The 26,281-nt window shown below is 40.9% G+C and overlaps 1 protein-coding gene and 1 non-coding gene across 14 annotated transcripts in view; one reads left to right on the forward strand and one right to left on the reverse strand.

Annotated features, from left to right (window-relative positions):
- Positions 1 to 26,281, forward strand: part of RNF38 (ring finger protein 38) — a 159,705-nt gene that overhangs the window by 99,910 nt on the left and 33,514 nt on the right. The window contains exons 1-2 of one of the 13 annotated variants that reach the window (XM_066367680.1): positions 5,114 to 5,171; positions 14,757 to 14,804. The exons of 2 other annotated variants lie outside the window; for them this stretch is intronic. Coding sequence is in view for 5 of the 11 variants with exons in the window: in XM_066367674.1 (XP_066223771.1) it covers positions 6,098 to 6,106; positions 14,757 to 14,906 (159 nt within the window). In the remaining 6 variants the exon portion in view is untranslated. Of the gene's footprint in view, positions 1 to 5,071; positions 5,172 to 5,330; positions 5,693 to 5,906; positions 6,107 to 14,756; positions 14,907 to 26,281 lie in introns of those variants that run through there. 10 more of the 13 variants (XM_066367676.1, XM_066367682.1, XM_066367683.1 and 7 more) reach the window with 10 other exon arrangements.
- TRNAI-GAU (transfer RNA isoleucine (anticodon GAU)) lies at positions 21,121 to 21,196 on the reverse strand. Its single transcript has one exon. It is a non-coding gene; the product is annotated as a tRNA-Ile (tRNA).

Genomic DNA, 26,281 nt, shown 5'->3' on the forward strand with positions numbered 1-26,281 from the left:
AGGGCCTCTACCAAACATTTAAAGAGAGCATAACACTAATCTTATAGAAACTCTTCTAGAGAATAGAAAAAGAGAGTACACTCCCTGATTTCATTTTTTGAGGGTAGCATAATCTTTTTTTTTCTTTTTCTTTTTTTTTACATAGAGAGACATAGAGAGAGGGATAGATAGGGACAGACAGACAGGAACGGAGAGAGATGAGAAGCATCAATCATTAGTTTTTCGTAGCGACACCTTAGTTGTTCATTGATTGCTTTCTCATATGTGCCTTGACTGGGAGGCCACAGCAGACCAAGTAACCCCTTGCTTGAGCCAGCGACCTTGGGTCCAAGCTGGTGAGCTTTTTGCTCAAGCCAGATGAGCCTGTGCTCAAGCTGGCGACCTTGGGGTCTCGAACCTGAGTCCTCTGCATCCCAGTCCGACACTCTAACCACTGCGCCACCTCCTAGTCAGGTGAGGCTAGCATAATCTTTGTAACAAAACTTGACATTCCAAAAATGTAAATAACAGCTTATCTCACTAAAGAAGACAGATGTAAAAATCCTAAACAAAATATCAAATATTGGTAAACCAAATCCAACAATAATAAAAAGAGTAATGTAGTAAGACATGATTTTATTAGAAATGTAAAGTTGGCTTAACATTGGAAAACTAATCAGTGTAATTCACACATTAACAGAAAAATCATAATTAGCTCATAGGTACAAAAAAATTGGATAAAATTAAACATACATATATGATAAATTCAACAAAGTAGAAATAAAAGAGAACTCTCTTACTTTGCTGAAGAGATCTACAAAAACCTACTGCAAACACACTTAAATATGAAATGTTGAAAGTTTTCCAGTTTTGAAGTAAGACAGAATGCCTGCTCTCACTGTATCTATTTAGCACTGTACCAGAGGTCCTAGCCAGTGCTAAGCCAAGATTAAAAAAAAAAAAAAAAAGAGGAAAATATGTTAGAAATAAAGAAATTAAAGTCACTTTCTGCTGGCAGGATTGTACGCATAGAAAATGCAAAAGAATTAAGATAAGCTATTAGAATTAGTAATTATATATAAAACCTAGACTAAACCTAAGAACAAAAATGTGCAAGACCTCTTCAGAAAACTGTGAAGCATTATGGAATAAAGTAACTCAAACAGTATAAAGATGCATCTTGCTCACAGATTGAAGATTCAATATTGTAAAGATATCAGCACCCCTAAACTCATCTCTAGATCCAATGCAGCCCTATCAGAACCTCAGATGTTATTGACATATATTAAAATGGTAGGACACTGGGTTAGACAACCCCAGTGACCAGACATATTTGAAAGAACTTCAGTATTTTTTCTGTTTGATAAGTACTGTATTGGTATACAGATTTCCTCCACTGTCTTAAAGTAGAGCATTCCTATATGAAACATTTCATAAGTAGAAATGACATTAAGTGAAGAAGCAGTTAATTACCTTAGTACATATCATGCTAACGAATGCACAAAACAAACCAAGACAAAGCACAGATGCTCACAGATAAAGTTCAGAGCAATGGCAGCTTGCTGCTAAGATACTAAGTGCAGCTACCTGGGAAGAAGCTTGGTGGTGCCACTCTTGCTGCTCAGATGTGCATTTCTTCTATAATGATTCACAGCAAAACAAATGCTGAACCCTATTTTTTGCTAAATACTCTTCAGATTCCTTTTGGTTAGTGAAAACAGGCACTAATGTAGGTCCTTTGTAAAACTGAAGTGGTTTAAAGCAGGCTTTCAAGAAGTGGAGGATAACTGTATTTTTATTTTATTTTATTTATTTATTTTTTTTAATTTTTTTTTTTTTTTTTTTTGAAGCTGGAAACGGGGAGAGACAGACAGACTCCCGCATGCGCCCGACCGGGATCCACCCGGCACGCCCACCAGGGGCAATGCTCTGCCCACCAGGGGGCGATGCTCTGCCCCTCGGGGGGGGGGGGGGTGGTTGCTCTGCCACGACCAGAGCCACTCTAGCGCCTGGGGCAGAGGCCAAGGAGCCATCCCCAGTGCCCGGGCCATCTTTGCTCCAATGGAGCCTTGGCTGCGGGAGGGGAAGAGAGAGACAGAGAGGAAGGAGGGGCGGGGGTGGAGAAGCAAATGGGTGCTTCTCCTATGTGCCCTGGCCGGGAATCGAACCCGGGTCCCCCACACGCCATGCCGACGCTCCGGCCAGGGCCTGTATTTTTATTTTAGAAATGAGAGGACTTAATGGCTTGGGTATCTCAGGAAGAAGTTTTTAGTAGTCATTCCCAGTTTTCATGTATGTTGTGAAAACCAATTTTGAAGGGCAGTCTTGGAGTCAGAATTCTCAAGAAGTTCTTTTCACAAGGAATATTCCTTCAAGTTCTGTAGTGTCCCTAGCCACATGTGGCTATTTAAACTGGTCCTGGTCAATTCATTAGTTGCACTAGCCTCATTTTCAGTAGCTGTATATAGCTTTTTGTTGTTGTTGTTGTTACAGAGAGGGACAGATAGGAAGGGAGAGGTATGAGAAGCATCAAGTCTTCGTTGAGGCATACATTAGCTGTTCATTGATTGCCTTTTCATGTTTCTTCAGAGGTTACAGCAGAGTGAGTGACCCTTGCTCAAGCCAGCAACCTTTGGGCTCCAGCCAGTGACCATGTGTGCCTCACAAAAGGGGATTTAGATAAGCTGAAGGGTGAGGAATCCTGGAGGGCTATAGTAGATTTCTGCTGCTGAGATTCAGTACCTCAAGGAATATGACTCTTATGATTGGACAACACTCAAATGGTAATTTCTGTCCCCCTTTCCCCGTGTCATCATATAGCCCATATCCAAGTACACAAGAAAAGCTGTTTCAGGGTGGTATTGGGTAAGGAAGCTTGTGTAGGTGAGATTCTGGAAGAACTGTAATTCTTGGTCAGTCCACAGCAGTAGAGGGAGAGTTGTGAGGAACTTAGATATTAAAAATGGATTGTATTGGATACATCTAAAGGTTGTGGCTGGGATTTATGAAGTGAAAAATAAAAATGTAAAAAGTTGGAGATAATGGTCACTAAATTGGCTCCTTTGTTAGCAGAGAGGGCGTTGGGGGAAGAATCAACTATGCAACTGGGCTACATAATGGTGGTTGGGGTTGAGAGAGGGTTGTGTTCATAGGAGCTGCTATCTCATTCTAGCTTTTCTTTGTCTCGAAATTGTAAAAGCCTGTGATGTTATTGTTGGCACTTTGATTCAGCAGTTGCTAAGCATTTGCTGTTGTGTGCTGTAGGCTCAGACCTTGGAGTTAACAGAGTCAAAACAGAATCCCAGAGCTGAGTCTATTATGGGAGACAAATGTATACAAATAATTACTATATAGTGTTATTAATACATAGAGGTTCAGAGCATCCTGGAACATCATTGTAGTTTGATTCCCTAATTATTTTACCAGAATCAACGAGACCTGAACCAGGAGAGAGACTGGTTTAAGTAACGCCAGAACTAGAACCAGGTTTTTCTTTTTTCTCCTGATTGGACCCCTGTAAAGTATGATCATCTTTGAAAACATCATCAAATTCCTGTCTACTTAAAGCCCACTTCTTCTATAATGTCCCCTTGACAGCCTTCTTTTCATTGGATACCATTTACGTATTTATTTATTGTACTTTTTTTTACAGAGTGAGTCAGAGAGAGGGATAGACAGACAGGAACAGAGAGAGATGAGAAGCATCAATCATTAGTTTTTCATTGCGCGTTGCAACACCTTAGTTGTTCATTGATTGCTGTCTCATATGTGCCTTGACCATGGGCCTTCAGCAGACCGAGTAACCCCTTGCTGGAGCCAGCGACCTTGGGTCCAAGCTGGTGAGCTTTTGCTCAAACCAGATGAGTCCACGCTCAAGCTGGCGACCTTGGGGTCTCGAACCTGGGTCCTCTGCATCCCAGTCCGACGCTCTATCCACTGTGCCACCGCCTGGTTAGGCGATTTATTGTACTTTTTATGGGAAGGTCTCACGTCCTTTTTTAGATCTTTAACATGATCAGGTCACCAAGATGGCTTCATTCTTTCTATCTGATTTCTCATCCTCAGCATGGTCTAAATAACTCACTTTTTCTTTCTTTCTTTTTTTTTTTTAGTTAAGTGAAAAGAGGGGAGGCAGAGAGACTCCCACATGCGCCCTTACGGGGATCCACAGCAAGTTCCCTAGGGCAGATGCTCTGACCATCTGGGGCACTGCTTGGTTCCTTGGCAACTGAGCTGTTTTAGAGCTTGAGGGGAGGCCAGGGAGACATCCTCAGTGTCTGGGGCCAACTTGCTCCAGTGGAGCCATGACTGATGGAGGAGAGAAGATATAGAGAAGGAAGGGTGGAGAAGCAGATGGTCACTACTTTTGTGTGCCCAGACTGGAAATTGAACCGGGGACATCCACATGCTGTGCTGACGCTCTACCAACTGTCCAGGGTCTTTAAATACGAGTTTTTAAATTAGCCTTACAGTCGGACAAGTTGGGTTTGAACCTGCTTGCTCCATTGTAAGACACCTAGCCTCTACATCAGGGGTCCCCAAACTACTGCCCGCAGCCGCATGTGGCCCTGAGGCCATTTATCCGCCCCCACCGCACTTCCGGAAGAAGCACCTCTTTCATTGGTGGTCAGTGAGAGGAGCATAGTTCCCATTGAAATACTGGTCAGTTTGTTGATTTAAATTTACTTGTTCTTTATTTTAAATATTGTATTTGTTCCTTTTTTTTTTTACTTTAAAATATGTGCTGTGTGCATAGGGATTTGTTCATAGTTGTTTTTTTTTTATAGTCTGGCCCTCCAACCGTCTAAGGGACAGTGAACTGGCCCCCTGTGTAAAAAGTTTGGGGACCCCTGCAAAATTCCTCAGGTCGCATGAATACCTGTGAATTTGAGTGAGATCTGTTAGTGTTTGCTGAGTTTTGAATTTGGGAGGCATGGACCAATAGCAACAATTTAGAGGGTAGGAATTGGGCGTCTGGGCACGGGAGGCGGGCCAGGGCGGGGCTGCGCAGGGGCACAGTGCGTTGGTCTTTGTTGCCGGAACTAGTTGAGTTGCTCGCCAGTATGTGCGCAGCCCCGCCCCACCCTCTCCTTCACGCGTGGTGGAAACAAAGCGGGCTCTGCGTGGTACTGTGCGGAGGGGTAAAGAGGTAGAGCGTTTGTCGGTCTGGCTCTTCACTCTAGGCACGCCAGGTACGCTTGGTTTGTTCCGAAAAGGGGGCGGGGCAGGGACGCTCCAGAACCAAAAAATGGAAGGGCCGGTGCTGGTGCATCTTGCGGCCTAGCTGGGAGGGGCGTTGTCTGCGCACGCAGTGGAGAGCATTGCGCAGGCGCACATCGCACTTCGAGCCGGGTCCTCGAGCGCAGTGGCGGGGTGCAGTGGGGCGGGGTCCCTCGTGCAACGGAGTAGGGCATGCGGCAGCTGGGGCGGTTAGGGCGCGGGGACTGAGAGCATGGAGCCCTCGAGGCTTTAGCCGACTGTGGCAGTTCTGGGCGTGCAGCCTTCGTCTCCTGGTGCGCCCGTGTGATGGTACTGGGAAGAAGGAAGCGCGGTGACAGCGCCTCAGTCAGAGCCCAGGTTCCAGGGGTGAGGAGGCCCGGGGACGAGGGATCTGGCGAGTTGGCTGCTGGCTGGGCGAGCGGTCACAATAGAAAGCGGTGGGCCAGCAAGGAGCCGCGGGAGCAGCTCCGCAGGGCGGACCCTTCCCTCACAGGTACTGGTAGCCGCAGCGGTTGGTTCCTGCGTGAGGGCGGGGCAGGCCGAGCCGCAGACCCGAAGGCCGCTGGAAGGCTGAGGGGTTGTGGCCAGCGGCAGGGTGGGGGTGTGGTGGTCCGGTGTTCGGTGGGGCGTGGCCCTGCAGCCCGGTGCTCTTTGTTTCCCGGGAAGTGGCGAGGAGGAGCGGGCACAGCCAGCGGAAGCGCCGGCCGGCTGCCGCCTGGCAGATGGCCTCGATCTCTGGTTCCCTCCCGTTTTGCCAAGGCGCAGGTGAAATGATGTCACCCGCGAGAACGCGGAACCAGTCGAAAGGGTCCTCTCTCACGTCCTTCTGCCTCCGCGGATTTCTGGACAGGCTGTGTTTTGTTCTCGGGATGAAAGTTCTTCCTTTCAGGGCTGAAGAATGAGAGAGGTTGGTTTCGAACGGAAGTTTTTCAAATTATTGAGGGCTAAATAATAGTTTTCATTTCTGTCTGTAGGACTGCAAAAATTATGTGTACTATTATTTAGTAACACGGGTATGCTAATTCTTACATCATAAGTAGAAACACGAATACTTAACATGTAATTATTGCAAACATCATATGAATTGCACTTTTTTCCTTAATGAGACACACTTAATTTATGAATATTTAAGTTATATGTCTTTTTTTAATCCTACTTAGCCTTAATTGCAGTATATTAATACATTTACCACAAAATTATTTTACATAGCAAGCAGCCGTGGTAAACTAAATTTAAATCCAGTCACACGGTTATTATGAAATCAAAACAGGATGGAGGGGCTGTTGTAATCAAGGTGAAATTGTTACTGTTTTTGGAGAACAACACATCTAATAGAAATCGGATTTCTATAGAAGGAACAATAAAAGAACAAGTATAGGTATCACATCAGTTGCAGTAAAGCTGGGACATACCTTACAATCAGAAGATGAAAGTAATAACTAGGTTTTTAAGTGGAAATAACCCACTCTACGTTCCTCTTTCTCCAGTTTTTTGTGGCTTATATATTTACTGGCCTAATACATTTTACTTTTGAAAACCTATTAAGCCTTAAATGTTTTATAAGTGTTCAATTTTAAGTTGATTTCTACCATTTTCTGTAATGTGTGGCCTTTTAGAAGCTATAGTTGAATCAGTTTTGCTACATACAGATTTGCCATGTGGGCCTCAGGTCCTCAACTCTAAAGTTTGAGTTGGATTTAAATGATTTTTGTGATTTCTCTACCTTTGATATCTTTTGTGATTCTAAAAGGTAGTTTGTGTTTTCTATACTTGTTGAAGTTTATGTACCCATCTGTTTTTATAGCTAACTTAAGTTGGCAGATGTTAATCTGAGTAAATATTGAGAATTGACTTGAGCAGCCTGATTTTTGATGAAGGGTGGACAGAGGATGGCAGTTTCATACAGCTGAGTCTGTTAGCATCATAATGTATAGTTCCATTGTCTCTCTGCCAACATCTTTGGATCAGGCTTATAGTTACATTTTATTTGTGCTCATTTTTTATTTTTCCAAGGCTCTGGGTTGGAAGCATAGATGAAATCTTTGGACAAAAATCTCTGAAATGATTGATTGGCATAGAAAGATTATTGGTCAAGATGATCTTTGTCTTCTATTTCCAGTCTATTCCATCTATTTCTCTCTGTTTGTGCTGCCCAGTATTAGGTCACCACTATTTTGTAATTCATTTTGCTGGAAAGGTAGTTCTTGATTAGTTTCATGATTTGTTCTGTAGTGTCTGGGTCTCCTTAACTGGTTTTCTGGTTGTGTTCCTATTAATCACCTCTGTTCATTTTCACTTCTGTTCTACTTTGGATAACTTTGCTTTATTTGCATGCACAGGTTGTAAACACACATTTGAAATGAACCCTATAGTTCTAGTTCATTCAGCAAATGTTAAATTCCTAGTATGATGTTGTCTGTCTGGAGATCAATATTTGAATTCTGTATAGTAAATTAGTGAGAAAATTGAGCAAATTGATGAAGAGGGGCCATGCATACAGTCTCATCCCCTTTCCCCCATTCATATTCTTTCATGTTTATTTTTAAGGTTTAAAAAACTTCTAAGGATAAAAAACTTTTATCTTCTCCCTTCTATTTGTACACCTTACCTCTAATCCCCTCTGTTAGAGGGCCCAGTTGTCTTCTATTTTAGTTCCTGTTGAATTTCCTCACTAGACTGAATCCTTTTGAGCATAAGGACTATTTCTTTTTTTCCCATTGTTTTCACAGTATCTAGCACATGGAAGACATGAAATAAATATTTGAATTGAATTTAATAAGAATTATAAAGAGCTCAGTCACACTTAATCTTTTTTCTTTTTTTTTTTTTTTTTAACAGAGACAGAGAGGGATAGGTAGGGACAGACAGTTGGGAACGGAGAGAGATGAGAAGCATCAATCATCAGTTTTTCGTTGTGGCACCTTAGTTGTTCATTGATTGCTTTCTCATATGTGCCTTGACTGTGGGGCTACAGCAGACCGAGTAACCCCTTGCTCAAGCCAGCAACCTTGGGTCCAAGCTGGTGAGCTTTTTGCTCAAACCAGATGAGCCCGTGCTCAAGCTGGCGACCTTGGGGTCTCAAACCTGGGTCCTCCGCATCGTAGTTCGACGCTCTATCCACTGTGCCACCGCCTGGTTAGGCCATCTTTTCAACTACACACAAAAATAACTTTTGTATTGATTTGGATTGGTCATGGTCTGGATATTTTCCAATCCATGTAATTTTTTTTTTTTATAAATAGCTAGAGAGAGTTGGGAAGGAAGAGAGATGAGAGACATCAACTCACAGTTGCAGCATAATTCTTAGAGCTAAATCTAGAAGAGCTATTTTAGAGCAGTCTTCTTAGGGGTTACCAGCCTGAGTAAAATGATATTAGACACACTTCCTTGAGAGGAGAATAATCTTTCTGGATTGTGGAAGGGGGGAGCAAAGAATCAATTTATTAAAACAATGCGTAACTCTTTTCCTAACTTTTATGTCCATCTTCTCTATACATGTAATGGTTAGAGACTTCCTTAGTTGCATGTGCTTCCCTCCTCCTCCTCTTCCCATTAATTTATGGGACTGTGGGGTGGGGGAAAGCATAGAGCGGACCTTTTGTCTCATTTCACCAACCCGGGCTCTGCTCTGCTTCCAGAAAGATATGGGCCCTTATCTCAAGAATGGGAATAGTAGTTTGTTTTGAAAAATAATTGCCCCCGTACTGGACAGTAACGACAGTAGGTAGTACCAGTTCTTGAATGATTTAATGACTGCATAATAGTCCATCAAGCACAGATACCATAATCTTACTTAGCAAATACATACTTGTCAAACATTTAGGTTACTTCTGTTGCCTTTTAAATTGTTGCTATTAATGTGCTGTGAACAACTTTTACATATAGGTTTTCCCATATTTTGTAGTATAACATGAGAATTTATCAAAGGAAAGATTACTGATTCAAACTTTTAAATTGTTAATAAATCTACCTGATTACTTTCCAGGTGATTAACATTTGCCATCATGGAAGCAGTGAGACTATTTGGAATTTTAGGCAATTTGGATTTGACCTCTTCATTTGTAGGTACCTAGACTTGGACCTACAGGAATAAGGGACTTGGAGTCAACACTAAGCACCTGATTCCTCATCTTTTGTTTTGTTTTTTCTTCTGTTAGGCTTTGAGTACTGCTAACCAGGTGTTATTATAGCAAGTATCAGTGAATGATTATTTCTCTTTTTCTGGAGAGTAATATGGCTATTTTGGAGAAAGCTGTTTGGGCCTTTGAGCAATTTATTTTGTAGAAAGCACATTACTTAATACTGGTCTAGATGTTACATACCTGCACATCTTGTGCCTCACCTTTATAATAAAAATGTAAATGAATGAAGGAAGCTATAACTGGGCGCTATTTTGGAGGAATCATGTTGTGGCATAATATCTGGACCTAAGTCATATGTTATATATAGCACAGTAAGTGGTAATAATTACTATTCTCTTTAAGATAAAGGTTAAATTCTTGGTTATATTGTTACCAAGACAAGGAAAGGCCTCAATAAACCAAAGATGTCCTAAAAGAGTAATGTGTTAGTGTTCAAAAAGTTAAAGTGTTTTTGTATAACTAGTTTTGTGAAACTGCTTTTTTCTGTTATCTGGGTGGATTAGTCATACAATTATATGTAAATAAACATTTAAAATGAGAAATTTGTGAGGTTTAATTCCATCTCAGGATGTTCTCTTGGCATAATTTTTTAAATGTAAATTGCATTCTTAGAGAAGACTGAGGTTACCATGTCTTTGTAATGTTTAACAGTTGCCATGTTAGAGAAAAATAGAATTGTATCAATTTTCAGATACAGTATAACCTCAGTAATTTCAACTGAGGGAGATTTAGGGCAGTAGTGGAAATTTATGCAGGAACAAAGGAAACGTATTTTAAAATACTTTATAGCTTTAAGCCATGTGAAATAATTGTTAGTTACTAATCCAACTACATTATTAAGAAGAACGTTACTTAAATTTTTTTTTAACTATTTTAGTTTAGTGGGCTCAGTATGAAATTTAGAGGCAATAGGGTAGACTTTAAATTATGGCTCTGGTATTTATGATATGTGTGGCTTTAAGCAAGTCAGTTAACCCTGACTTGCAATGTGTAGATCAGAGAGACCAGCCCAGTTCCTGGCATGAAGTTAGTTGTTACAAGACTGAAATTTTATTTGTTTTTGTTTTTATTCTTTTCCAAGTGAGAGGAAGGGAGATAGACTCCCGCATGCATGGTGACCAGGATCCACCCAGCAACCTCTGTCTGGGGTGGGTTCTCTGCCCATCTAGGGCCATGCTCACAACCAAGCTATTTTTAGTGCCTGAGGCAGAGAGGCTCAATGTATGCTTAGTGCCCAGGGCTGATGCATTCAAACCAATCAAGCCATAGCTGTGGAAGTGTGAGGGGTGGAAGGGTGGAAAAGCAAATGGTCGCTTTTCCTGTGTGCCCTGACTGGGAATTGAACCCGGGATATCCGCACGCCAGGCCAATGTTCTATCACTGAGCAACCAGCCAGGGCCTAGATTGAGATTTTAAGAACTGCTGTAGTGCTTAAAAATGGCTTATTTCATATTTTTCATAATCGAATTAATATAGCTAAAATTCTGGAAAAGAAATTTTGCTTTGTGTGGTACAATTTTTATTATATACAAGGTGGTGCAAAAGTAGGTTTATACTATAGTTGTATGTGAAAGTTTATTCTTGTGTACAAATAACTGTAAACCTACTTTTGCCCCACCTGGTGTGTGTATACACACACATACATATGTACATATATGCACATTCATATACCTGTACCTCCTGTACACACATATATGTACACACACAGTGTTTTTCATTTTTATTGTGTAATAAATTACCGAAAATTTAGTAGCGTACAACAGAAATCTGTTATCTTAAGTTTCCATGGATGAGGAAGCCTGGTATGGTTTGACATAGGGGTCCCCAAACTTTTTACACAGGGGGCCAGTTCACTGTCCCTCAGACCGTTGGAGGGCCAGACTATAAAAAAAACTATGAACAAATCCCTACACACACTGCACATATCTTATTTTAAAGTAAAAAAAAAAATGGGAACAAATACAATATTTAAAATAAAGAACAAGTAAATTTAAATCAACAAACTGACCAGTATTTCAATGGGAACTATGGGCCTGCTTTTGGCTAATGAGATGGTCAATGTCCGGTTCCATATTTGTCACTGCTAGCCATAACAGGTGATATGACGTGCTTCCGGAGCTGTGATGCGTGCATCCCATGTCACCAGAAGTAGTACTGTAGGTGAGCCATGCTGCGCTTTGTGGCGCCGCCACATACAGTACTCCCGGAGCACAGGATGAGGATGGATCCTGTGCTCCTCTCACTGACCACCAATGAAAGAGGTGCCCCTATCGGAGGTGCAGCGGGGGTCGGATAAATGGCCTCAGGGGTCACATGTGGCCCGCGGGCCCGTAGTTTGGGGACCCCTGGCTTGACAATCTCTTTAGGAAAGGCTCTGTTCTTCTTTTGAGAGCTTTCTTTGATTAAGTCAGTCCTACCCAGGCTAATCTCCCCTTTGTGATTAATTTAAACCAGCCGACTTGGAATTTTAATTAATCTGAAAATTCACAGAGGTGAAGGGGTTTATATAATTTAGGCCATGTGATTTAACCTACTCATGGGGGGGGGGGAATTCACTGTATTTACAGTCCTACCCCATACACCAGGGAGGGAGGGATTATGCAGATATACACCAGAGATGGGAATCTTGGAGGCCATCTTAGAGTTTTAACTATGTCTCCCACCCCCACGATGATTTTGTGTGATTTTATCTTACCCAGTGGGGACTTCTGGTTTTGATCAATCCATCTATCATTTTTGTCTCAGATCTGTACTAACTACAGGAATTGAATATGGCTTTCCTCCATTGTATTGTTTGTCTTCCCTTTTTATAGATAAAGCTTCTGACCAAAGGAATTGCTAGTAGGAGAGGAATATATTTCAAAATTATAACTGTGGCCGTAGGGGTCAGGGTTTGCCAGTTTCTTAAGTTTTCAAAGGAACAAAGAATTAAGGAGAGGAAACCTGATCTGATTCTGTTTTCCCAGCTAGGTACTTGTACAAGCAGTTTGTAAGAGTGCTAGTCATACAAACTGCTTTAGGCAGATGACTTGTTAAAAAGCTCTTCAAAGATGCTGTGTAAATTATAAGCTGAAGAAGATTGCAAAAAGAATATGAATCTGACATAAAGGAACAGTCTGTTTTAAGAAAGGAGATTAAAGCACTCCTTAGATTGAGTATTCAGGAATTTGAAGTACACTTTTTCCTATGAAATTTTTTCTTATTCTTACCCTCAAACCCAAGACTCCTACTTCTATTCTGATTTTTTCCCCTGTGTTATGGTATAGTTGGCTATTTGCATCATTTTTTTAAACTAGAATAAGCTTTTTGAGGACAGGATTCATGTTTTATCTTCCTTTTTTTTTTCTTTTTTTTCTTTTTTTGTATTTTTCTGAAGCTGGAAACGGGGAAAGACAGTCAGACAGATTCCTACATGCGCCCGACTGGGATCCACCCGGCACGTCCACCAGGGGCGACGCTCTGCCCACCAGGGGGCGATGCTCTGCCCCTCCAGGGCGTCGCTTTGCTGCAACCAGAGCCACTCTAGCTCCTGGGGCAGAGGCCAAAGAGCCATCCCCAGCGCCCGGGCCATCTTTGCTCCAATGGAGCCTTGGCTGCGGGAGGGGAAGAGAGAGACAGAGAGGAAGGAGGGGGGGGTGGAGAAGCAAATGGGCGCTTCTCCTATGTGCCCTGGCCGGGAATTGAACCCGGGTCCCCCGCATGCCAGGCCGACGCTCTACCGCTGAGCCAACCAGCCAGGGCGTTTTATCTTCCTTTTAATATAACTTTCTGGGAGGCAGTCAATAAATAGTCCTTTATTCAGCAATTCATACTTTATCATAGTAGTCAAGGATATTAGCACATTCATGTTTGTGGGGCAGAAATGAGCTTTAAGCTCATGTTCAAAACATTTTGTGTAACAGTACTAATGAATTCTAAAGTTACTGCCCCCAATTGTTTTGCTTTTACTCCTAGGAAGATCTTTGGAAGTAATTCTATTTTTACCAACAGTATGATTATCTGTTTACTAGGCTCATAGCAAACCAAAAACAAAAATTCACAAAGGGGGAAAAATTAAAAAGGGGCTAAGGAAGTTCATTATAGCAGGATTAATAATTATAGCAGGATTAATAATTATAGCATGCCACTTCATGATCTGTTTCTGTCTTGCTCTATGGCTACTTCCTTACCAGCCATTCTGAACATTTTGCAGTTTCTTGATTAGACGGCTGTCTCTTGCCAGTTAGTTACCCCTACTAGCACCCGTACCTACTATTATAGAAAGATGATACTCTTTATATTGTACAGTGATTGCTTTTATTTTTTTTAATAACAGACACTTCTTTGTTTTTTGTTTCTTTTTAAAAAATTTCTTTTGAGAGACAGAAGTGGGGATGGGGGGAGAGAAGCTTTAACTCGTTGTTAAACTTAGTTGTTCCATTTTTAGTTGTGCAGTCATTGGTTGCTTCTTGTACATGCCCTGACTGGGGATGGAACTTGTGACTGTGGTGTGCTTGAACAGTGCTTTATCCACCGAGCCATCTGGCTAAGGCCAATACATATACTTCTTGAAAGTAGGAAACCATGCTTTTCTTACTGGTTGAGTGCCTGTCACAGAATAGACACTTACATAAAGAATGAATAAGTCATTGAAGCTCTAAAAACAAGACAGCCTTAAAAATACATGGTATTCAGTGTGGGAACAGGCAGGTCCACAAACCCTCAACCCCAGTTCATAGGATATTGGAACAGGTGATGCTCATGGTGTTATGATTTAAAATGCTACAGATTAAGTATATGTACTTACATATGAGTTAAGGGGATTAACCTGCAATCAAGTCATGAATTTAAAACATGCAGTCTTTTACTTTGGGGTTTATGATCTGGTCTTTTATTTCTTAGGAAAGTTGCTAGGTCTGTGTTGAAGAGGTGAGATCACCATGGTCTTGTTTTTTATGCCTATGATCTCTGTAGAAGTTTTGCCACAAATGTTCTGAATTTTTTTGTCTTTTGCACAGTCTTTTGGAATATTAACTAAAATATGAAATGAGATTATTAGTTTAGGTGGACACATCTTTCAAGTACATAAGATATGTAATTTTTACTGCAGGTTTATTTTAGCATGAAGTCTTATCTGTGTCCTTTAGGATTTCAGATTTCATATCAGTAGGAAAGATATCAATAGAAATTACATGGGAAAATAGGGAGGAGTTTGTGTTGTTGAGCAGTGCTTTTTTCCTTAGTTTTTATAAGAGAGCTCCATTGCCAAAGGCAGTCTTTGCCATCTGTTTTGATGTTTAAAATTAATTTTAAATTTCTTTCCAGTCTCTGCTAAATCAAATACATAAAAAATCCAGACTGTCCTTCATAGGCATGATTCTCCACATTGGTGCTGCTAGCCATGAACTATCCTTTTCTTCTCCCTCTTTTTCCCAGATATCTCCCGGGGCCAATTCAGCACCTCTGCCTGGCCATCCTAACAAGGTGATTTGTGAAAGGGTGAGACTTCAGAGCCTGTTCCCTCTCCTCCCAACTGATCAGAACACTACCGTTCAAGAGGATGCTCACTTCAAAGCTTTCTTCCAGGTTCTTATATATTTACCCTTTCCCTACGTAGGGCTGAAAGTCACAAATAACATTCTTGGTTGTTTCTAGGAAGGCTTGAAACAAAATTTTCAGTATCTTCCTTCTTCTTTTCTGTTGTATGTGGAAATAAAAGTATTCTTCTTAGAGGACTTCTTTCAGCCTGCTTTTCTGGATAATGTTTGTCTTCTCTTGAGCTGCTGTTTACTTTTTGACCACTTAATATTCTTGGTTTTTGATCTTTTGTTATAATCACTTGTCCTAATAGGCCAAGTTCTGTAGGAAAGTGAAAAAATATTACCGAATATGTGAAATTGTATAGGAAAGATAAACTGGAAGCATGTAAGATTTTTTTAAAGCTGTCACTCCTTATAATTGCTTAGTTCTCAGAGTTAAGTAGTAATGCATATTTCAGAGAGAAAACATGGTTACTTATCTTCAGTGACTTTTGATACCTGTGGGTAAAAATGTGATTTAAAATTTTGCTACATATTAAATGAAAATGAGATGTGAATAGATTGAAATCATCATTACATTATTAACAAGGTTACTAGGATATATTCACATAAATCATTACTAAACTTTCAATTCATTAATCTATAATAGCACAGAGGAAACTCAGTTACGTACAGAATTGCTTCTTGGATGCTAGGGTTTTGCCCACGTTATGTATTTGTACATGTATAGATAAACATGAGGTACTAAGAGTTTCTAATCAGTGCTGTAACTTTTAGATAGAGCCAGCTCATTTTTTGTTTGTGTGGGAGTGGCAGGTTGCAGTTTAGGACTAGTTTTGAAAGAGTGTTTGTGACACATTAAATTGGACATGTGGAATTGTAAGGGATTCAAGATTCTTCTGGTATTCCTTATAATATGCTCTGGATTCTCAGTTTTGCATGTATTTATATTATCATCTTTTGTTTTTAACCCTCAGATTAATCACAGGTGGATTTCTAGATGAAGAAACAGGCTTGGAAAAGCACACAAAGATGCCCAATTATGTATGTAGTTACTGGTAGAGCAGAGACTCAAACCTAACTTTCCCTGTTTCTTATCTACTGTATCTGCCTACTTGCTGCTTTGGATATAAAAAGTGCAGTAAGAGACATAGTTGTCTATATTGAATTTACTGTCTTACTGAATATCATTTTTGATGTAGCATTAACCTGTAATACCTTGATATTTAGTAGTAGAACAATATAGCTGAGGAAAAATTTACTTAGTACCTTCTCTGCTGCCACCAATAAACAGTTATTTGATGTTTTCTGTGTTCTTTATACTGTGAGTCTTCAGGCTTTAACTCAACATTAGCTTAAAACTCAAAGAACTGCCAAAAGCAATAGATTTAAACCCATGTTTTAAAAATAAAGCAAAGGATTTAGAGCCAGTTCTATTTGGATGTTACAAAAAGGTGAAAGGAATTGTTTTTATTTATAGTTCTAATTTAATTTGTATCTTACTTTTCTCTAACTTTAGAACAAGGCCCTCAATATACTTTGCCCCCAAAGGGAGAGTAGAGATTTTTTTTTGCCTATTTACTGCCCTCCCAGTGTTCTGATGAAACAGAGTAAATCCTTTTCACATCCCCTTTGAGATATTGTTGAATACCTTCAGTTAATTGATACCAAAATTAGGTGTGATTTTTTAGTTCTTGATTATGCTTCTCATCCTTATAAAAACTTCATTGTCACATTAAAAAGAAAACCTACCCAGCCATTTCCTGTCCTCAGAAAGCTATTCCCTCAATGTATTCATGTTTTCTTACTCTTGGCTTTTCCTTCAACTTCCTGCTCTACCAACTCTTTCTACTTTCCTTTCCCTTTGGAATACTTCACTTTAAACAGACTCACTTGGCTCTTCCATTTTTCTTTTTCAAAGCACCTATTTCCTTATCTTAGCTGAAATTAGTATCTTTTCTGAGGACATCCTTCTTCTGCAACATTCTCTAAGGATAAAGAAATTACTAGCCGTGGTTAGATATAGCTCAGTCGGTTAAAGAGCATCGTCTCAAAGTACAGAGGTTGCCAGTTCCGTCTCTGGTTAGAGCACATACAAGAATGGGTTGATGTTCCTGTCTCTCTCTCCCTCTCAAGCTAAAATTAATAAATAAAAATTAAAAAAAAAAAGAAAAATTACTGATTTTTCCCATTTCAAGCGTGGTATTGGGTATGTGGGATGGTCAGAGAAGAAAAGGAAAGTGCTGATATTTTTCTGGACCCATGTTTCTACCTACCAGTTTTTAAACAATAGCTCATCTTGTTTTTGATGTCTTTTTGTCATCTTTACTATGTTTCAATTTTGTCCCAGTTCTTGTTTATTAAAGACTTTCACTTGCTTTATATTGTATTACTCCTCAATATCTTTCCAATTTTGCATGCATTTTTAATTTTTAAAATTATGAAATATTTTCTTTATGCAAGCTACAAAGTTTATGGCAGACACATGTATAATTTAAAGGAAAAAACCACTATCCAGCTTAGAATGCACCAGTATTTTTGAAGCCAATACAACAAGAATCCATAAAACAGTAGTGTCCTTAACATGTTCGCCAAGTCCAAGTTGGCCCCAACACCATGCCAAATCCCTGAAAAATGCAACCCAACCCCAGTTCAGTCTGTTAGGAGCTGTCACAAGAAGCAGGAGTCCAGAAAAAGTCCACATCCAGGAACAGTCCGCATAGCATTGGAATTGTTGTCACAATTCTATACTTTGCAGCTCACGTCCAAGTCCCAATGACCGCTGCTTCTAGCTGGTAATGATTCAGGTAGACTAGAAAAGCCATCTGCAGCATGTGTGGAGATGGAGCCTCTGTTCTCCTCTGCCTGGAGAGATGAGACCAGGGTGCTTTTCCCTGGAGCTCTGCAACTGTGGCGTGGTAAAGAGAACCTTGGGATACACTAAGCTGGGTGGCAAAGGTAAATTCACAATAGAAGTTAGCAAAAGGTGGGGAGAGAGCTCTAAATTAGGAGTAGGTCCCAGCCTGAAATATGAGTGGGGCATTGAGGTAGGAGGAATAAAGGAAACACTTTATATTAAACAAAGCAGCAGAAAATAGGACTGTCAACACCCACAACAGAGATACTTTGAGGGAAGAATAAAAAACCTGACTATTTAGGCAAGACATAGTTAAGTGGCCCTTGTGCAAATGAGATCAGTTTACCTGCTTCTTGGAATAAATACCCTAGGCTCGTCCACAGTGTCATAGATGGGGCCGGCCCTGGGCACCTTCAGCCTTCAGTGGCAAACCCCAGCCATTCTGGGCAAGGTTAGGTCATAGATGGCTGGAGCAGGGCTGGAAGAGACTGAACCCTCCCTTAGAGGAGCGAGGGGGGAGCCTACCTTCCAGTGTCCCTTTTTCCTCACAGCAAAGGCATGTAAGCCTGGCAGGCTTTAGCTCAATGACCTTCCTTTTCACTATTGAAGCAGGACCCAGATGGAATCCTATGAGACCCCTTTGGGGCGTTGGAGCCTTTAAAGGGCATATTCTAAAAGCTGGTAGCTCACCTGATCTCTATTGGGCTTTTTTTGCCTCTTGGTGCCTTAAAAGCCATACTCAGAAGATCTCGCTGAGGGGTTTGAGGATCCCCATCGCCTATATAAACCTTTTCTGTATATCTGGAGCTATTTGGAAAAAGACAAAACAGTGTTACTAGCTGGATCAAATAAAAGAAGGTAGAAGTTTGCAGGAGAAAAAAATTTGGCATCTCCTGTTCATCAGCATTCAAAAGAAATTTTAAAAATTTTAAGTAAAAAGCATGATATGGTAGACCCATAGGAGTTCCAGGATATGACTCCCCCCTTTTAAATTTTTTTTTTTTCCTGAAGCTGGAAACGGGGAGAGACAGTCAGACAGACTCCCGCATGCGCCCGACCGGGACCCACCCAGCACACCCATCAGGGGCGCCGCTCTGCCCACCAGGGGGTGATGCTCTGCCCCTCCAGGGCGTCGCTCTGCCGCGACCAGAGCCACTCTAGCGCCTGGGGCAGAGGCCAAGGAGCCATCCCCAGCACCCGGGCCATCTTTGCTCCAGTGGAGCCTTGGCTGCGGGAGGGGAAGAGAGAGACAGAGAGGAAGGAGGGGGAGGTGGAGAAGCAAATGGGCACTTCTCCTATGTGCCCTGGCCGGGAATCGAACCCGGGTTCCCCACACGCCAGGCCGACGCTCTACCGCTGAGCCAACCGGCCAGGGCCTAAATTTTTTTTTAAATTGACCTTAAAATATTTGCTGGGTATGCTTTAATAAGATTTCTTACTTTAATTTCTTACTTTAATTGTAAGAAATAACCATAATTCGAAAGGTTTGACAAAATACAGTAAATGCTTTTGCTACATATGCAGGAACATTGTCAGTTTTAACCAGTTTAGGAAATCCAATAATAGAAAACTGCATACAGACAATGAGCTATAACCTGCTTAGCAGCCTCTCCTGTTCTGGCAGAGGTTACTATGTATATAAATCCAGGATAAGTATCCACTGTAACATGGACATAGGGCTGTTTGCCAAATGAAGGTATATGAGTAACCTCCATTTGCCAAAGTTGTCCTGATAGGAATCCTTGAGGGTTAACTCCAAATGAAGGGACAAATTGTAGTGTAGGACACCTTGGACAGGATTTACCAATCTGCCGTGCTGCTTCCTGAGAAAGTTGAAGCTGTTTACACAGGGCTGCAGCATTCTGATGATGAATAGTATGAGACTGAATTGTTCGATCTGTAATGGTTGCTCCAAATAATTTTCTTTTGGGTAGCTTGATTAACAAGGGCATTCCCTTGTGCTAAAGCTCCAGGGAGCATGGAGTAAGCTCAAGTATGTCCTATAAAACATGGAGCTCTATGTTGACATACAAGTCTTTGAAGAAGAAGGAACTGCTGAACCAGTTCATCCGCAGTTGTCCCTAAGACAGCAGTCTTTATAGTGGAAACAATCATAAGTAAATATTTGCTGTCTATATAGATTAAAGGAGGAATATGGCAAATGCTGAAAAGCTATGATAATGGCATATAATTCTAGTCTTTGAGCTGATTTTAAGTTGACTGTTTCAGTATAAAGTTGTCCATTGATTTGCAAAAGCAATTTGCCATTTAGTGGAAGTTTCCCAGAGCCATTGTTGTTGATGCTTTGAAAAAAGGAACAACAATAACTTTGAGGCTCAAAACCTATAAGCTGTAAGGGTCACCTATGCCCCTTGATAATCAAGGAGGCGACAAGATGAAAATATGGAAGTGTATTCCATGGGCTGTTAGATGGTTCAAATGTGCCCAAGCTGTAGCTGCTCTTGTACCAATCGAGCAGCTGCCCTAAGTTTCTCCTGAGAAAGGGGCCATTGGTCTACCCATACAGGATTATCTGATTTCCAAGTAATTGGGTCTGCACAATGCATTATTGGGGTAGCAGGAGGTACCAAGGCCCCTATGCTAAATTTTGATATCCTAATCCACACCTTCTGGTATTGGGTGCCATTTCTATGAGAATTCCTCGCTGTTCTTTCCCTAGTCCCTTAGTGGGCAAAAAATCCCCGGTCAAGCATCTGAGTACTGACTAAACCATTAGGATTGACAAGCAATGCTCCCGTATTTTTCAAAGCATCTCTACCCCACAAATTAATTGGCCATCCAGGGAGCACATAAGGCTTAAAAAATCCAGAATGGCCTGACCTGTGGTGGCGCAGTGGATAAAGCGTCGACCTGGAAATGCTGAGGTCGCTGGTTCGAAACCCTGGGCTTGCCTGGTCAAGGCACATATGGGAGTTGATGCTTCCAGCTCCTCCTCCCTGTCTCTCTCTCCTCTCTCTCCCCCTCTCTCTCTCCTCTCTAAAATGAATAAATAAAAAAAAAATAAAATTAGAAAAGAAAAATTAAAAAAAAAAAAAGATTTTAAAAAAAAAATCCAGAATGACCTTCTTTTTTTTTTTTTTTTTTTTTTGTATTTTTCTGAAGCTGGAAACGGGGAGAGACAGTCAGACAGACTCCCACATGCGCCCGACTGCGCCCGACCGGGATCCACCCGGCACGCCCACCAGGGGCGATACTCTGCCCACCAGGGGGCGATGCTCTGCCACGACCAGAGCCACTCTAGCGCCTGGGGCAGAGGCCAAGGAGCCATCCCCAGCACCCGGGCCATCTTTGCTCCAATGGAGCCTTGGCTGCAAGAGGGGAAGAGAGAGACAGAGAGGAAGGAGGGGTGGGGGTGGAGAAGCAAATGGGCGCTTCTCCTATGTGCCCTGGCCGGGAATCAAACCCGGGTCCCCCGCACATCAGGCCGACGCTCTACCGCTGAGCCAACCGGCCAGGGCCCAGAATGACCTTCTTAATCTTCCCAATGTAAAAAACTAGAACTTTGTTTAGGGGATTTATTCTGCCCTATACCTTGTAATTCTGTGGCTGCTGCATGAGTGGGCCAGGGAGGAGGCCAAAGTAGCTTAGCAATAACAGATACATCAGCTCCAGTATCTAAAAGTCCTTTAAATTTATGCCCTTGTATTGTTAGTTCCATTTCAGGGCATTCCTGACCTATTTTTTTTTAATCCAATTGGCAAAATCAGAGGAGCCAAATCACCAATTTTCTTGGGGCCCCTTTTGCAGGATGTGGCCTGAGAAGCAGAATTGGCATCCTTATACTATTCTTCTAACTGCCTGAATTAGCCCTGAGACAAATTCTTTTTTTTATTTTTTATTAATTTTAATGGGTGACATTGATAAATCAGGGTACATATGTTCAGAGAAAACAGCTCTAGGTTATTTTGACATTTGCTTATGCTGCATTCCTATCACCCAAAGTCCAGTTGTCTTCCGTCACCTTCTAACTGGTTTTCTTTGTGCCCCTCCCCTCCCCCAACCCCCTCCCTCTCCCTCCCCCCCACGCTGTAACCCCCACACTCTTATCCATGTCTCTGAGTCTAATTTTTATGTCCCACCTATGTATGGAATCATATAGTTCTTAGTTTTTTCTGATTTATTTATTTTGCTCAGTATAATGTTATCAAGGTCCATCCATGTTGTTGTAAATGATCCCATGTCATCATTTCTTATGGCTGAGTAGTATTCCATAGTATATATGTACCAAAGCTTTTTAATTCACTCGTCCTCTGACGGACACTTGGGCTGTTTCCAGATCTTCGCTATTGTGAACAGTGCTGCCATAAACATGGGGGTGCATTTCTTCCTTTCAAACAAGTGCTATGGTGTTCTTGGGGAATATTCCTAACAGTGGGATAGCTGAGTCAAAAGGCAGTTCGATTTTTAATTTTTTCAGGAATCTCCATACTGTTTTCATAGTGGCTGCACCATTCTGCATTCCCACCAGCAGTGCAGGAGGGTTCCCTTTTCTCCACATCCTTGCCAGCACTTATTCTGTGCTGTTTTGTTGATGAGCGCCGTTCTGACTGGTATGAGGTGATATCTCATTGTGGTTTTAATTTGCATTTTTCTAATGATTACTGAGCATTTTTTCATATGCCTAATTGGCCATCTGTATGTCCTCTTTGGAGAAGTGTCTATTCATTTCTTTTGCCCATTTTTGGATTGGATTGTTTGTCTTCCTGGTATTAAGTTTTACAAGTTCTTTATAAATTTTGGTTATTAACCCCTTATCAGACGCATTGTCAAATATATTCTCCCATTGTGTAGTTTGTCTTTTTATTCTGTTCTTATTGTCTTTAGCTGTGCAGAAGCTTTTTAGTTTGATATAGTCCCATTTGTTTATCCTGTCTTTTATTTCACTTGCCTGTGGAGACAAATTGGCAAATATATTGCGAGAAATGTCAGAGAGTTTACTGCCTATGTTTTCTTCTAAGATGCTTATGGTTTCATAGCTTACATTTAAGTCTTTTATCCATTTTGAGTTGATTTTTGTGAATGATGTAAGTTGGTGGTCTAGTTTCATTTTTTTGCAGGTAGCTGTCCAATTTTCCCAACACCATTTGTTGAAGAGGCTGTCTTTACTCCAATGTATGCTTTTACCTCCTTTGTCAAATATCAATTGTCCATAAAGGTGTGGGTTTATTTCTGGGTTCTCAGTTCTGTTCCATTGATCTATATGCCTATTCTTATGCCAGTACCAGGCTGTTTTGAGTACAATGGCCTTATAGTATACAACTTGATATCTAGAAGTGTGATACCTCCCACTTTATTCTTCCTTTTCAAGATTGCTGAGGCTATTCGTGTTCCTTGGTTCCATATAAATTTTTGGAATATATGTTCTATATCTTTGAAGTAAGTCATTGGTATTTTAATCGGTATTGCATTGAATTTATAAATTGCTTTGGGTAATATAGACATTTTAATGATGTTTATTCTTCCTAACCATGAGCACGGTATATGCTTCCACTTGTTTGTATCTTCTCTGATTTCCGAATACAAGTTTTTAATCTCCCTGGTTAAATTTATTCCTAGGTACTTTATTTTTTTGGTTGCATTGGTAAAGGGAATTGATTCCTTAATTTCTCTTTCTGACAGTTCATTGTTAGTGTATAAAAATGCCTCTGATTTCTGAGTATTAATTTTATATCCTGCCACCTTGCTGAATTCATTTATCAGGTCTAGTAGTTTTTTTACTGCGACTTTAGGGTTTTCTATATACAATATCATATCATCTGCAAATAATGATAGTTTTACTTCTTCTTTTCCAATTTGGATGCCTTTTATTTCTTTTTGTCTGATTGCTGTGGCTAGGACTTCCAGAACTATGTTGAATAAGAGTGGTGAAAGGGGGCACCCCTGCCTTGTTCCTGATCTTAAGGGGATTGCTTTTAATTTTTGCCCATTGAGTATGATGTTGGCTGTGGGTTTGTCATAGATGGCCTTTATCATGTTGAGGTATGTTCCCTGTATTCCCACTTTGCTGAGAGTTTTGATCATGAATGGGTGCTGGATTTTATCAAATGCTTTCTCTGCATCTTTGTTCCTGGGATTCAGGACCCTACCCTCTCTGCTAAACTCACTTCCTGTCAGGCGAGTCTCTCCCGGCTGTCGTTTGCTCCGGGGAGCTGGGCAGCCCTCTCCGCGTTTCCGCTTTTCCTACCAGTCTTGGTGCGGCTTCTTCAGTGTTCCTTGGTTGAAGAGTCCTCTTAGTTTAGTCCAAAGTTGGTTTTTCCAGATGATAGTTCTTAAAATTAGTTTGTAATCCACTTTGGTTCTGGGAGGTGGGAGTTGGTACGTCCGCCTACTCTATCGCCATCTTGTCTTCTCCTTGCCTTTTGTTTTAATCAAAATATCTAAATTTTATCGTTATTTCATATTTTTTTAAGTTTTAGGATTATCAGAACATAACTGATTTTCTTACTAAAATCAGAGGGTAAAACCAAGAACACTTGAATAGCACTATTAAATGTAGGGAGAAAAGTTAAGTGTCAAAAGTTATAAAAAAGCATTTGTATATGGTTCTTAAAACTTTTATTTTAGTTAATATGACAAATTTGAAATAACATTTTTAAATATAGAAGGAAAATTATGTTTTTGGAATACCTATGTTAAAATACTTGAAATGGCCTGACCAGGCAGTGGCACAGTGGATAGATCGTCAGACTGGGATGTGGAGAACCCAGGTTCTAGACCCCGAGGTCGCCAGCGTGGGCTCATCTGGTTTGAGCAAAAGCTCACCAGCTTGGACCCAAGGTTGTTGACTCAAGCAAGGGTTTACTTGGTCTGCTGAAGGCCCATGGTCAAGGCACATATGAGAAAGCAATCAATGAACAACTAAGGTGTTGCAACGAAAAACTGATGATTGATGCTTCTCATCTCTCTCCATTCCTGTCTGTTTCTATCTATCCCTCTCTCTATGTCTCTGTAAAAAAAAAACAACAAAAAAAAAAACTTGGAATGATCAAAAATAACCATTTAGTAGTTTGCTTCTTTTCTATCAGTTTAGTCAGTTGTTATGTTTTATGTTATCTCTTAAAATCTAATGTAGTATATAGCACAATATATGCTTCAGCTAATATTCTAACATGATTTTAGTGATAGCAGTGGGTACCAGTTATTTTATAGTCAAAAGTGCTATGATACCCAAATAATTAGAACTTGCAGGAGTAGATTAGAAATAGGAGAGGTTCTCTTAGGAAGCACATAGCCTTCATCGGACTTTCAGTTAAATTTGTAATTTTCATAGTTTTGTTGAGGCTCAAGTGGGATATTGAGTTTGGGAACTCCTGGAGAGTTCATTCAATTACGTGAATACGAATTTTATAGCTAGTAAGCAGTGCTAATGACCTTTGAAAAGTTGAGATTATGTGCCGGTATGTAACATATGTAAGTTTTGAATTATCCATCATATCCATGATCTACCTGAAACTTCATGTCTTTCCGAAAATGCTGTGACATTCATTCTAGTTGAGAAGTGATGATCTAGATCAGCAATTTTTCAACTTTTTTCATCTCATGGCACACATAAATTACTAAAATTCTGCAGCACACCAACATATACCAACATATATATTTTTTTGTTAGCTCAGCAAAAAATATAATACATAATTTTGATTCTTTCACACTGGACAGCTGTTGTTGTGTTGGCTGTCATTTTTTAATTTGACAGTCTAAGGGAAAAAGGTTCAGTGTCCCTGCCTGAATATTTTAAAAATTCTTGCAGCACACAACTGTGCCCTCTTTTTTTTTTTTTTTTTTTTTTTCATTTTTCTGAAGCTGGAAACGGGGAAAGACAGTCAGACAGACTCCCGCATGCGCCCGACCGGGATCCATCCAGCACGCCCACCATGGGGCAACGCTCTGCCCACCAGGGGGCGATGCTCTGCCCATCCTGGGCGTTGCCATGTTGCGACCAGAGCCACTCTAGCGCCTGAGGCAGAGGCCACAGAGCCATCCCCAGTGCCCGGGCCATCTTTGCTCCAATGGAGCCTTGGCTGCGGGAGGGGAAGAGAGAGACAGAGAGGAAGGAGAGGGGGAGGGGTGGAGAAGCAAATGGGCACTTCTCCTGTGTGCCCTGGCCGGGAATCGAACCGGGTCCTCCGCACGCTAGGCCAACGCTCTACCGCTGAGCCAACCGGCCAGGGCCAACTGTGCCCTCTTGACCAGTGGTTGAATATTGCTGATCTAGATCAGTTGACTATTTCTTTTTGTTTTATATAAATTTTATTTTATCCCGGCAACTTTTATTAAAGAAATTAAATGAAATGGCCTTAACAGAAATAAGGATGCAGGGGACTGTGGTTTTGAATCAATAAGGGCTACTTAAATTGTACTCCCCCTCCTAAATTGATCTCTCAGCTAAGAATTGGTTCCTAAAAGAGCAACTGTTAATTGGTGGGAGAACAAAGTGGAATTTCTCAGTTGAATGAGGGTTTTAAAGAGATGGTCAAGTACCATTCATTGCTTATTGCCTTGTTCTATATACCTTGTATGTTGTTACCTGTTGAATTTTATGATGA

Source organism: Saccopteryx leptura, chromosome 2 (genome assembly GCF_036850995.1).
Source record: "Saccopteryx leptura isolate mSacLep1 chromosome 2, mSacLep1_pri_phased_curated, whole genome shotgun sequence".
NCBI classification, from domain to species: Eukaryota; Metazoa; Chordata; class Mammalia; order Chiroptera; family Emballonuridae; genus Saccopteryx; species Saccopteryx leptura.